Source organism: Chiloscyllium punctatum, chromosome 9, assembly GCF_047496795.1.
Source record: "Chiloscyllium punctatum isolate Juve2018m chromosome 9, sChiPun1.3, whole genome shotgun sequence".
Lineage (NCBI taxonomy): Eukaryota > Metazoa > Chordata > Chondrichthyes > Orectolobiformes > Hemiscylliidae > Chiloscyllium > Chiloscyllium punctatum.
Genome location: NC_092747.1, coordinates 112,520,816 through 112,534,205, shown reverse-complemented (window position 1 = coordinate 112,534,205; position 13,390 = coordinate 112,520,816). Strand labels below are relative to the sequence as shown.

The following is a 13,390-nucleotide window of genomic DNA, read 5'->3' as shown; positions in this document are numbered from 1 at the left end:
GTGACTTGATAGAGGTTTATAAGATGATCAGGGGAATAGATAGGGTAGACAGTCGGAAACTTTTTCCCAGGGTACAACAGAGTGTTACAAGGGGACATAAATTTAAGGTGAAGGGTGGAAAGTGTAGGGGGAATGTCAGGGGAAGGTTCTCTACCCAGACAGTGGTGGGGGCATGGAATGCGCTGCTTGTGGGAGTAGCAGAGTAAGAATCATTGGTGACCTTTAAGCGGCAATTGGATAGGTACATGGATAGGTGCTTAAGCTAGGACAAATGTTCGGCACAACATCGTGGGCCGAAGGGCCTGTTCTGTGCTGTATTGTTCTATGTTCTATGTTCTATATTCATGTACTTATCCAAGTGTCTTTTAAGGATGTTGTAATTGTACCCACATCTACCACTTCCTCTGGAAGTTCATTTCACATATAAACTACCATGTCAAAAAAAACGCCACTCGTTTTTAAAAAATATATCTTTCGCCTCTCACCTTAAAAATGTTACCATTCTCTTCTTTTGCCCATGGAGTACTAACAAGGTCGAGAGAAAATGATGATTTTTAACATGAGTAAAAAAAACAAAGTCCTGAAATCCCCCACCATAGGGAAAACACCTGCCACTCACCTTATCTATGCCCCTCATGATTTTATTAACCTCTGTAAAGTCACCTCTCAACCTCCTACATTCTAGTGAAAGAAGTCTCAATCTATCCTTGTAACTCAAACTCTCCATTCCCAGCAACATCCTGGTAAATCTTTTCTGAATGCTCTCTTGCTTAATAATGACTTGGTGGAGCTGGTGTTGGACTGGGATGGACAAAGTTTAAGAAAATCACGCAACACCAGGCTACAGTCCAACAGGTTTGTTTGGAAGCACTAGCTTTCGGAGCGGCGCTCCGTCAGGTGGCTGACCTGATAACACACCAAAAGCCAGTGCTTCCAAAATAAACCCGTTGGTCTATAACCTGGTGTTGTTTGATTTTTAGCTTCATAATTTCCTTCCTCTAACAGGGTGACCAGAACGGGACACAATACTCTCAGAAGAGGCCTCACCAACATTCTGTACAACATGTTCTAGAAGACTGTGTTCAATCCTTGGCATCATACTTTTGGAAAGATGTCAAGACAATACAGATGAGATTTAGTAGAGTGGTACTGAGGGACTAGTGGTGAGATTGCAGGTCCTGAGGTTGCCTTTCCCGGAGAGATAAAGGAGGTTAATCAGAAACTTAAACAGAGGTGTTCAAAATTAGTAAGGAATGTGACAGAGAGAGAGAAATGGATTCCACTCACCGGGGGTGGGGGGAAATCAGTTAACAAAAGGACACAACTTGTAGATAATTGTCAAACGAATGAAGGGAGAGGACAGGGGATTTTGTCTTTTAAAAATCCAGCCAGTTCTTAAACTCTGAAAGAAACAGAGTGGTGACAGGAGATTCAATTACAATTGCCGAGTTAAAAAGATAAAAAAGAATTATGAAATTATAAAAATTGTAAATGCAATCATAATTTACAAAATAAAATTGGATATTTACATGATGGGAAAGATTCTCTGGGGCTATGAGAAAAGAGGAGTATGAGACTAACTGGAAATATTTATCAAAGAGATAGCAAAGGGATGATGGGCTGAATCAATGCCTCCTGTGCAAGGTTCTGAAAAATTAACATAGGTGTGTTTGGAACTTTTCCCTCGAGCACGCCAGAATAAATTCTTTCTGATTTGCCATGGTAACACTTTTCTATTACAGAAGTGATTATCACTGTAAGTATTCTATTAAGGTAGTCAGCATGTTTCGACACATTTTTGGAGGTTTCCCAGAAGCATTTTACCATTAAATGCATTAACAAAGCTTTCTTAAAGCTGCAGTGTACCTATCCATAGAAAGAAAAAGACAGGCTTGCATTTACATCACACTTTTCAATGATTAACAAATTTACAGCCAATGAAATGTGGTCATTGTAGTAAGGTAGGAGACACAACAATAATACAATAACCACCATTTTTTAAAAATATGGCAATTGCCTCAGCATAACCCAATTTCCTTAATTATCTGTATTTTAGATACATGGAAAAAGGGATGCCGTAACAGATTGTAATTCCTTCCTCAATGTGGGTTACAAACCTATTTTTGATTCCTGAACATGAGACCAGTTCAAGAATCCTCACTGCTAGCAATATGAGATGATCTCTGAAACCATGGCCCCTTATAGCAGTAAGTGCACTATATTCTGAAACTTAAATACTCAGCAGCATAGCCCATCACGACAGGCAGTCACCAGTCTGCAAACAGGCTCTGTTCTGGAGTTTGTTCACAAGTTGATTTGCACGCAAGTTGGAATACAATGCAGGACAATGTAACGCAGCTGTTCATAAGCACAGGAAATGTTCATAAGTCAGGTCTGTAAAATTACAACCGTGTATGAGATGGCGTTCGTAAGCAGGAGTGTTCAGAAGTCGGATGCTTGTAAATCAGGGATACCTGTTGAAGGATAAATGGGTGAGGCAAGTGTGGGGATAGGGCGAGGGTGGGGTGGATAGGGAGAAGGGAGTTAGGGGAGAAGGATGCCAGGGTGAGGGAGTTGGGGGTCAGGTAAGTAGTTGAAGATTTGGGGTAACTTAAGGGGTCAGGTTCGACATGGATCGAAGCGAGGGTTGTTGGATCCAACTGACCCATGTTGGGTCAAGAGGACTGGGGAGGCGGTGATGGATGCAGAGCTGTACCAAAGAGGGAATCAAGTATGGAGGACATGTTGGGGCTGGAGGGGAGGGGGTTTGGAAAAACACTGAGTTAGGGGAGGGAGTTGTCAGCTGACTGGTGAGCAGAAGGTAATGTTTAGAGGAGTAAACACCTGCTCTAACCTTTCCTTGGCAGGTATTAAGCTCAAGAGAATTAGAATAATTACCAATTGGAAGTTTTAATTTCCCAAGCAATTACCGTAGATGCAGCGGAGTTGGTCCAAATGTTCTGTTCTATAGAAATTATCAAACTAGACAGTGTGCAGAAAAGATTTACTAGGATTCTACTTGGATTGGAAGGCTTGTGTCACAAGGAGAGGCTGGGATTATTTTCTCTGGGTGTAGGAAAGTGCGTGGTGACCTGACAGATGTCTATAAAAATCATGACATTGGTAAATGTAGAATAGTGGACAGCTTTTCCCCATAGTAGGCGAGTTTAAAACCAGAGGGCATAGGTTTAAGGTGAGAGGGAAGAGATAAAAAAAAGGGTCCAGAGGGACAATTCTTTCACACAGAGGAGGATGAGTGTCTGGGACAGGCTACGAGAAGTAGTGGTGGAGGGGAGTTCAATTTCACCATCTAAGACACATTTAGATAGGTACATGAAGAAGATAGATATGAAGGGACATGGACCAAATGCAGACAAATGGGACTAATTTAATTGTGAAAACTGGGCAACAGGGACGAAGGGCCTGTTACCATGATGTAGGCCTCTAACTCGATATGGTCCCAATGTGCAACTGCAGACTAGACTGTGGTAAAGACTATCTGGCCATTGAAGTTGCTAAGCCATCATCTTGGCTACGGGTGAGAGAGTGATTGGTACGGTGTATGATGCGGATGGCTTTGTGGGTCCATTTAAAGCAACACTAATTCAGTATAAATATAGATAACGCAGCCACAGACTGTTACAACAGAATCGACCTAAGGAGAGGTCTACTGCAATCTATTTTTGCTTAATGAAAGTAATTTTCATAGTTAGTTACCTGTAATTTTTCTTGTACTAATAAATTTCTGTATAAACTGAGAGTCAGTGAAGAGGAGCTCAAACATCTTGTCTGCACTCATGTTGAATACTCTGTTAATGTAGAGTTTACCCTGAAGGTCACTGCAAGTCTTCTTTTCAGCTGCAGACAATCAAATTAAATTCACGTAAAAATAATTGAACAAAAGGTTTAAAATCTACCGTATAAACAGCATATCATACGATTCATTTATATTAGAAGACTTATATTTGGCACGCACATCATTAATAAGCAATATAACCCTGTAATAGATCCACCTAATAGCAAACTCAATTGCAAACTCATTTATTTGGAAGTGCGGCTGTTGGACTGGGATGAGGTGGACAAAAGTTAAAAAAAAATCACACAACACGAGGTTGGAGGTTGTAGTCCAACAGGTTTATTTGGAGGCACGAGCTTTCAAAGTGCTGCTCCTTCGTCAGATGCTTGTGACAATGCCTGATGAAGAAACAATGCTTCGAAAGCTAGTGCTTCCAAGTAAACTTGTTGAACCATAACCTGCTGTTGTGTGATTTTTAAACTTTGCAAACTCAATAGTTTTGTTTATCTTGGATCAGTCCAAGATCCTCAGTAGGTGGCACTGTTGCCTACTTTCCCAGGTGTATGGTCCTGACCCCCCCCCCACACACATTCCAACTGCACCTTGAAAGAAAATGGTACCGTGGCAAAAAACATTGACTTCCTTTACTCTGGAGGTGGAATTCTAGAAAATGTGTGCTTGTCTTAACCAACCTCAGGTACCCTGGATAAATGCCCAATTTAAAGGAGGACTGATTCACACTTTTCCTGTTAACTATCAGAAACAGTCTTGAATACGTTAAAAGGCTTAAAATGGAGGGAAAGGTTCTTTCCTGCTCCATCTTTCTACTGGTTCTGATTGATTTTCTCTTCTCAAATATCCTACAACAACATGCAGCATGTGCATGGTAGGTGATTGTGTGCTACTGAAATTAGGGAGAAAGTGAGGACTGCAGATGCTGGAGATCAGAGCTGAAAATGTGTCGCTAGAAAAGCGCAGCAGGTCAGGCAGCATCCAAGGAGCAGGAGAATCGACGTTTCGGGCATCAGCCCTTCTTCAGGAATGAGGAAAGTGTGCCAAGCAGGCTAAGATAAAAGGTAGGGAGGAGGGACTGGGGGGAGGGGCATTGGGAATGTGATAGGTGGAAGGAGGTCAAGGTGAGGGTGATAGGCTGGAGTGGGGTGGGGGTGGAGAGGTCAGGTAGAAGATTGCAGGTTAGGAAGGCGGTGCTGAGTTCGAGGGATTTGACTGAGACAAGGTTGGGGGAGGGGAAATGAGGAAACTGGAGAAATCTGAGTTCATCCCATGTGGTTGGAGGGTTCCTAGGCGGAAGATGAGGCGCTCTTCCTCCAATCGTCGTGTTGCTATGGTCTGGTGATGGAGGAGTCCAAGGACCTACATGTCGTTGGTGGAGAGGGAGGGGGAGTTGATGTGTTGAGCCACGGGGTGGTTGGGTTGGTTGGTCCGGGTGTCCCAGAGGTGTTCTCTGAAACATTCCGCAAGCAGGCGGCCTGTCTCCCCAATATAGAGGAGGCCACATCGGGTGCAGCGGATGCAGTAAATTATGTGTGTGGAGGTGCAGGTGAATTTGTGATGGATATGGAAGGATCCCTTGGGGCCTTGGAGGGAAGTAATGGGGGAGGTGTGGGCGCAAGTTTTGCATTTCTTACGGTTGCAGGGGAAGGTGCCGGGAGTGGAGGTTGGGTTGGTGGGGGGGTGTGGACCTGACGAGGGAGTCACTGGTCCTCCTGGGGGATCAGTCGGTTCCGTAGGCAGGTGCTGAGGAAGGAAGCGAGTCGGGTCAGAGGACCAGTTCCAATACCGTACAACCCAGATGGCCTCCTTCTTCAAAGACCGCAATTTCCCCCCAGAAGTGATCGACGATGCCCTCCACCGCAATTCTTCCACTTCCCGCTCCTCCGCCCTTGAGCCCCGCCCCTCCAATCGCCACCAGGACAGAACCCCACTGGTCCTCACCTACCACCCCACCAACCTCCAGATACATTGTATCATCCATCGTCATTTCCGCCACCTCCAAACGGACTCCACCACCAGGGATATATTTCCCTCCCCTCCCCTATCAGCGTTACGAAAAGATCACTCCCTCCATGACTCCCTCGTCAGGTCCATACCCCCCACCAACCCAACCTCCACTCCCGGCACCTTCCCCTGCAACCTCAAGAAATGCAAAACTTGCGCCCACATCTCCCCCATTACTTCCCTCCAAGGCCCCAAGGGATCCTTCCTTATCTGCCACAAATTCACCTGCACCTCCACACACATCATTTACTGCATCTGCTGCACCCCGATGTGGCCTCCTCTATATTGGGGAGACAGGCCGCCTACTTGCGGAACGTTTCAGAGAACACCTCTGGGACACCCGGACCAACCACCCCGTGGCTCAACACTTCAATTCCCCCTGCCACTCCACCAAGGACATGCAGGTCCTTGGACTCCTCCATCGCCAGACCATAGCAACACGACGGTTGGAGGAAGAGCGCCTCATCTTCCACCTAGGAACCCTCCATCCACAAGGGATGAACTCAGATTTCTCCAGTTTCCTCATTTTCCCTCCCCCCACCTTGTCTCAGTCAAATCCCTCGAACTCAGCACCGCCTTCCTAACCTGCAATCTTCTTCCTGACCTCTCCACCCCCAACCCCACTCTGGCCTATCACCCTCACCTTGACCTCCTTCCACCTATCGCATTTCCAACGCCCCTCCCCCAAGTCCCTCCTCCCTACCTTTATCTTAGCCCTGCTGGACACACTTTCCTCATTCCTGAAGAAGGGCTCATGCCCGAAACGTCGAGTCTCCTGTTCCTTGGATGCTGCCTGACCTGCTGCGCTTTTCCAGCAACACATTTTCAGCTGCTACTGAAATTGACTGGATTTCCTGTGTCGTTGAACCTGGCACTGCCAAGGTCCATGTTGTTATTGTGTTGCCATAGTCTTACCAGACCATAGGGGCTGCTCTCTCATTAGAGAGAGTAAGTGATTGGTGGTGATTTAACCTGAGGGCCACCAGACCTCAGGCGAGGGAAGAGGTTGAGAAGGAGAGTCCTTCATGGTAACCTCAAACCGGTAGTGGGTATTGAACCCACAAAGGTTGGCACCACACTGCTCTGTAAACCAATGATCCAGCAGACACAAGAGACAAATTATGCAAGATACAGGATACAGGAAAATGAAGCCAGAGATTTGAATACTTGAAGGCCATTATAAAATTTAAGAACCAACAAGCCCTTTCCTTATCCCACTGGGTTTTAAAATCAATCCCCAACATATTGTTCGTACCTTCATTTGCAAATTCAGATGCATCTGTTCTCTCAGCAGGAAGATCTTCATTGCCATTATAGTCTAAAGAGGATGAAGGTGACTTGCTGCCAACTCTGTTGTTATTTTCCCTTTCAGGTGTAGCAAGGGGTTGGCCATGTTCTTGTTTCTCAGTCCGGCCTTGTTCTCTGGGGGACTGAACATAGATTTAATGCTTTTTCAGCAGAAAACTCTCATTCCCCCTTCCCCCAATGAGATCTTGAATAATTGAATTTGACAACAAAGGCTTCATGCCCAATCTGAAGACTGGTAACATTTCCTGGCAAGATGTAATATCAATGGGGAGCCAATTGGTGATGTCCCTGGAATTGACAAGAACAATTCTAGCAAATAAAATTTTCAAAACTGGGGTAAAGGTGTTCGAAACTAGAGGAGGACTCTCAAGGTGATTCATGGACTTTCTGTTGTGTAAAAGAAAGGAATGACATGCTGCTGATGAAAGGATAGAAAATCAAAATGGCATCAGGCCAAGGAGCACAGTGGAGAGTATTTACAAAGAAATCTTGCTTCTTTCAGTAAATAACTGAATGTAAATACAGGAGACACTTCCACTTAGGGGTGGGCTGGTCTTTTCTTTGTATGATTACATGCTTCTTATGGGTAAAATGCCAAATGTAATGAGCAGGTAGACAGTGGAAGATGTAGGTCATGACTTCGTGCGAAGGTTTTGCTAACACAATCTTTCGCTCAAAGCAGGTAGCTGCATGTTGGATAGACCCTCTCATGGTACACCACTCAACAGTGGGGAACACCTGCTCTCTTCTTTGGCTGCTGTTGGTTTGTCCGCACATGGCGCTGGGTCGGGGGGGCACTACTTACCCCTTCTCATCTTCCTTACCCTCAACAACAACAATAATAAACTGTTCGATTAAGTTACTCAAACGTCTGGCACGGAAGCACTCAGCTATGAAGAAATATCAGCATAACGTGTGGGTTTTCCATTTGAGATCTTCACATCATTAATAAGGGCCTAAAGGGAAGTGCAAGTTGCTCTTGTGTTGGGTAAAAGCTTTCCTTTTAGCCCCCTCTATATGAGAAAGTGCATCGTCCATGAGCAACGAGCTTTCCTCTTCCCCATTCTGCCAAGCTCTCTGTGGCCTTGTTCTGTACATTGCCACTTGCATGAAAAGCAATTCGAACTGATTCTTGGTGGAATTTATTGTATCCTACGGTACAGCTCTCCAATCTTGGAATCGAGAGCCTGCATAAAGGTTTCACCCCCACGGCATTGCCTTTCAGATACACGGCCCTGTGAACATCCTACACCAGTGGAATTACACCAGCCCCCGTCTCCCCGATACCACACAGAGCTCTGCCGGGGAGCATTAGGTGCTGCTCTTCTCCTTGGAGTTAAATGAATAATGGTTCTTAGTTGGGGTTAATTCACTTTCATTCTGCAGTATGGGCTTCCCGTCAGTGACAAGCCCTGAATGGAGTGCTCATATTATTCTGTTTCAGTTTCCATTGCTACAGTTGGCTGTATTTGTGTTTGTGCATGATCTTGCGCAGCACATCTCAGTCCATTCCCATGTGGAATCTTCATCCTCTGGGAGGCCATATTTGGCAAGCTGAGTTAGGAGAAAGATGGTTGTTATGAATTTTTCCCACTCGATTGCATCATCCTCTACACTAACTTTCCACATCAATTCCCCACCATCACTCTCAATGAGGTTCCTTCCTCTGGCAGCCCCTCTGCCATTCACTTCTACAAGATTGCTGGGCCTTTCACTACCTCCCTCAATGTTCCTCGTCTTCCCCCGAAAACAACTCCCAAACCGATCACAATGCCCAGTCCAAGCCTGACACCACTGTGATGATACTATAGCTTTAAGAGGCATATTTTGTCCTTTTTCATTAAAATGAAGTGTTAGTTATGGCATGGGGTAAACTCTCCTGCTTAATTCAAAACCAGCCATGCAGAAAAGATTTATCCCGTGTAGTATTCTGCAAAGATTTGATAGGCCAAGAGCTATTATAACTTCTTGTCCTCCTTTTTGAATAAACTTTACTCATGGAGACGAATTCTTTGTAGAGATCAGGTACTAACTCCATACCCAGCCCCAGCCCAGGCTGTGCACTCTCCTGCAGCTCCTCAGCTCTTCTTGGGGTCTCCTTTACTACCTTCACTAATGCCACTGGCTTAGCTCCTTTTATCACATCATTTTGCCTTTCTTTAATGACCAGCTCTGGGGCTGTACATGTCCCACCTTCTGAGAGTGAAAACACCTGCGGTCTTTCACCTCCTGTTTACCCTCTTGGGTTTCTTTAACCGGTGGTAAATTCTTACCAATGCTCGCTACTCTTGGTTTTATAGTGCAGGATCTCCCCTTCTCCCAACTTCTATCCCTCACAGAACGAAACTCTGGCCAGAGCTTGTCTTATGCGCCAACATTTACTCATCTCCTAATCCTGCTGCCCTTCTCACTTCCTGAACTCTGTTCCACGACGTGAATTCTGAACATCTATGGAAGTGAGTTTTTAAACTCTTCTAGCAGAATAATCTCTCTTAGAGCCTCAAAATTCTTATCTATTTTCAAATTACGTACCCATCAATCAAAATGACTATGTTTAATTCTTTCAAACTGAACATAAGTCTGACCTGGTTCCTTCCTTGTGTTCCTGAACCGCTGTCTATATGTTTCTGGTACCAATTCATAAGCATTTAAAATAGTCGGTTTAACCTCTTCATAATCTCTTGACACCTCATCTGACAGCGCGGCAAATACCTCACAAGCTCTGCCTACCAGTTTAGTCAGAACTAGTATTATCCATAAATCCTCAGACCACTCCATCTGCCTAGCCAATTTTTCAAATTAAATAAAGAAGGCTTCAACATCTTTCTCATCAAAGCATGGCAGAGTTTTGACAGATTTGTATATCACTACCTTCTCTTTTAATCTCCATCCTGTCAACTTGAGTATGCTGACTAAGTCACAACTTCTCAAGTTCAAATTCTCTCTTTGTGTCTCTCCCTCTCTTTGCTCAGCTAAGAACCTTCTCTCTCTCTCTCTCTCTCTCTTTCTTCTCTCTCCCTTTATCTTCTAACTCAATTTTCCTCAACTGTAATTTTAGTTTTTCTACCTCTACTGCACTTGTCTGTTTCTCTGACACACCTAAGTGTTTGAGTAATTCCCTTACAATTTCAGGTTTACTTTGGTCCTTGGTTAAACCCAAATCTAACTTACTTGCTAATTCTAAAATTATGGCCTTTTTCTTTCCTTCTAAACTTTCTTGGCAAATTTGAAAATCATCTTCAAATCCTGGAAACTCTTTAGCAATTGTAAGAGCCATTTCTCTCACTTTTAATTTAATCACCCACAAGTAATTGAAATTAAACAAATTGCCTCGCCTACTGTTTATTTAAGGATCCAGGACAGTAACCTGCAAGTGTTTAAATCTGCTGGTATTCTTCTTGCCCCCAACCTATTCAAATCTGTTGAGACCAGTCAGATCACGGACCTGAATCCCCAAACTATTAGGACACAGGGTAAACTCTCCTGCTTAATTTAAAACCAGCCAACTTTATTTCTTAACAACTTTATTTGTTAAAGTACAACAGAGAATAATTAACTAACAACTAGTTACAATTCCTTCCTCTAACCTATCTTTTATCTTCCCTTCTCTAATACTAGTCCAATAAAATGCCCCGTTATGATTTACAAAACAAAACTTGTTAGCTCAAAACCAGGCAGCTTTCAGTTTCTCTGAATTCCAGTCTTTTTTCTTCTTCTTCTTAGGGATTTCTGCTTCACGGGTTACTGATCGATAAAGGTACCTTTTAAGAGAGCTATTTTTCAAGCAGTCTGTTTACACGCTGGTTCTGGATTAGTGGTGCTGGAAGAGCACAGCATTTCAGGCAGCATCCAAGGAGCAGCGCTGGGCTTGGCAGTTCTCCTCTCAAGTATTCAATTCTCCCCCTTCTTATACCCCAAAAGCATCGGATTGTGTCACTGGCTTTTAAGATTGTCAATATACTAAATTCAAACTGGATTGGAGTTTGGTATTTTCTGGTGTATAATTTAAACTGATTGGCCTAATTCAAATCTGTTTTGTCATTTCTAGGCAACCAGCTAATCGAGTTGGTCGACCATTATCTTTCTTTTCAGAACATTTGGTTCTGTCAGGTAGTTCTGTTGCTTTTAACTCTCTTAAAAAGGTACAGTACACCCACATCTTCATAACAAGAGAGATTGAGACAGAGGTATTGAGCAGTCTATTCTAAACCAATAAAGTAAGTAGCGTGTGAGGCCTTGGGTTTTGTTTGAAACAGAACAATAGAAGCAGCATGAAAGGGTGGGGTCAAGATGCCACAGAATCTGGATTTTAGCTTTCTGCAGTTGCTGGAGTCTTGGAGGTTGATGTGGAAGCTCTTATTCCTCTCGGTGTTACAGCTAAATGCTGGGTTCACTTCCTGCTGTCCCAAATTTTAGCAGTCTATTTTACTGAATTGGCCTTTGCCAAGGGTGTGTTTATGGGATGTTATTTTATTGGAACAGTTGCTGTCTAGTCATTAAATAATCTATTATCCTGTTAAGTTATTCCAATTCTTCTTTTTTTGTTTGTGTTTTCGCTATAAGTGTAAGAATAAAGCGAGTTTTACTTTATTCTGGTAGTTTGACCAATCAAATTGCACCTGGAATGCAATGCCCAACACTTGTCTTTAAAATTAAGAAAATATTGGGGCTTAGGCTATCGTCTTAACATACTTGGATAGGGTTTGATCTGGTCCATAACACCGGCCCTTATTCAATTCACCTGCTCTTTCTTCCTTCTCAGCTCAACTAATTACCGCACTCTGTTCAAACCCTGAAATACTCACGTCCACCTTGCAGTCTACCCTCTCTCCCATATCCCTGTGCTGCCCTCCACCCACCCCTTTCCTAGTTTCCTCCTTCCATTTCCCAGGGTCCTTGCAGTGCCCCTGAACACCACAATCTGCATGTTCCATTCCCTACTACTTTTTCTATCTGATCCAATTTTAATCGCACCCTTTTGGAGCAGAGCCCCAGCTCCCCACCCTGGCCTGGTTTGCTGTCATCATCCAGTACAGCTACCTCACTCAGGGAGGCTTGTTCGTCTCCTTGCACTGGAGGCTATGGTGCTGAAACATCTTGGTCATGAAGTTGTTAAAAATAAACTTACTGAGGAAAGTTTGTACTTACTAGAACCTGGAGGAAGTAGTCTGCTCTGTCAGGCACATGCCTCTATACTGAGATATTTTCTTTCTGAATCAATCTGCTCTGAGATATTACAACATGCTTCTGGAGCAGGTGGGATATGGACTGAGGCCTACTGACCCAGTGTTAGGGACAATACCACTGGCCCTCAAAAGCCCTCCGACTGCACCTGGAATTCCTGGGTAGTCTCCCAACCAATTACTTTTGAGGGTGTGGCGCTAGAAAAGCACAGCAGGTCAGGCAGCATCCGAGGAGCAAGAAAATTGACGTTTCAGGCAGGAGCCCTTCATCAGGAAATTGGGCTTTTGCCCAAAATATCGATTTTCCAGCACCACACTCTCAACTCTGACCTCCGGCATCTGCAGTCCTCACTTCCTCCCAACCAATTACTAACCAGACCCACGTCTGGCTTTGGAGATCAGATGAGATTGGGTGTGATCTGGAGCGTGAAACACATTTCCTGTTCTTGCCAAACAGGGATGTGCCCGTCAGAGCTCCCAGTGTAATGGGATTCCACTCCAAATGGCAATTCATTTCTAGCCTAAAACAAAACACAGGCAACTAGCAACTGATACAACAGAAGCACAAGAAAAACTCTGGACCTCCTAATGCCGACAGTGATCGATAATCCATCTCCAGCTAAGCCCCCAGTCCCTGCACAAGAAATGAATTTCTTCAGGCAGAAGTTCAACTCATGGTGTCAATTTTGTGCTGAGAAGCAGATTGTGATTGCACACGTGCGGTGTGTGGGTGTATGTGTGGAGCAGAGTCAAAAAGTGTGGTGCTGGAAAAGCACAGCCATTCAGGCAGCATCCAAGGAGCAGGAGAATTAACGTTTCGAGAATAAGCCATTCCTGATGAAGGGCTTATCCTCGAAACGTCGACTCTCCTGCTCCTCAGATGCTGCTTGACCGGCTGCGCTTTTCCAGCGCCACACGTTTTGACTCTGATCTCCCGCACCTGCAGTCCTCTCTTTCTCCCCCATGTGTGGAGCAAGAAAAGGGCAGAGGGAGAATTGGGGTGGGGTGGGATAAGAAAACCTGGGTCACCTCAATGAGCAAATCCTGGATGACTCTGCATTCAAAAAAAAAAGGTACAGAAATG

General features: G+C 44.3%; 1 protein-coding gene across 2 annotated transcripts in view; it reads right to left on the bottom strand.

Moving 5' to 3' along the window:
• gramd1c (GRAM domain containing 1c) overlaps nucleotides 1–13,390 on the bottom strand; it is a 56,492-nt gene that overhangs the window by 25,265 nt on the left and 17,837 nt on the right. For both annotated transcript variants that reach the window (XM_072578083.1, XM_072578084.1), the window contains exons 4-5: nucleotides 7,071–7,245; nucleotides 3,718–3,858 (exon numbers count right to left, since the gene is read on the bottom strand). In XM_072578083.1, the coding sequence (XP_072434184.1) occupies nucleotides 3,718–3,858; nucleotides 7,071–7,245 (316 nt within the window). The remainder of the gene's footprint in view (nucleotides 1–3,717; nucleotides 3,859–7,070; nucleotides 7,246–13,390) is intronic.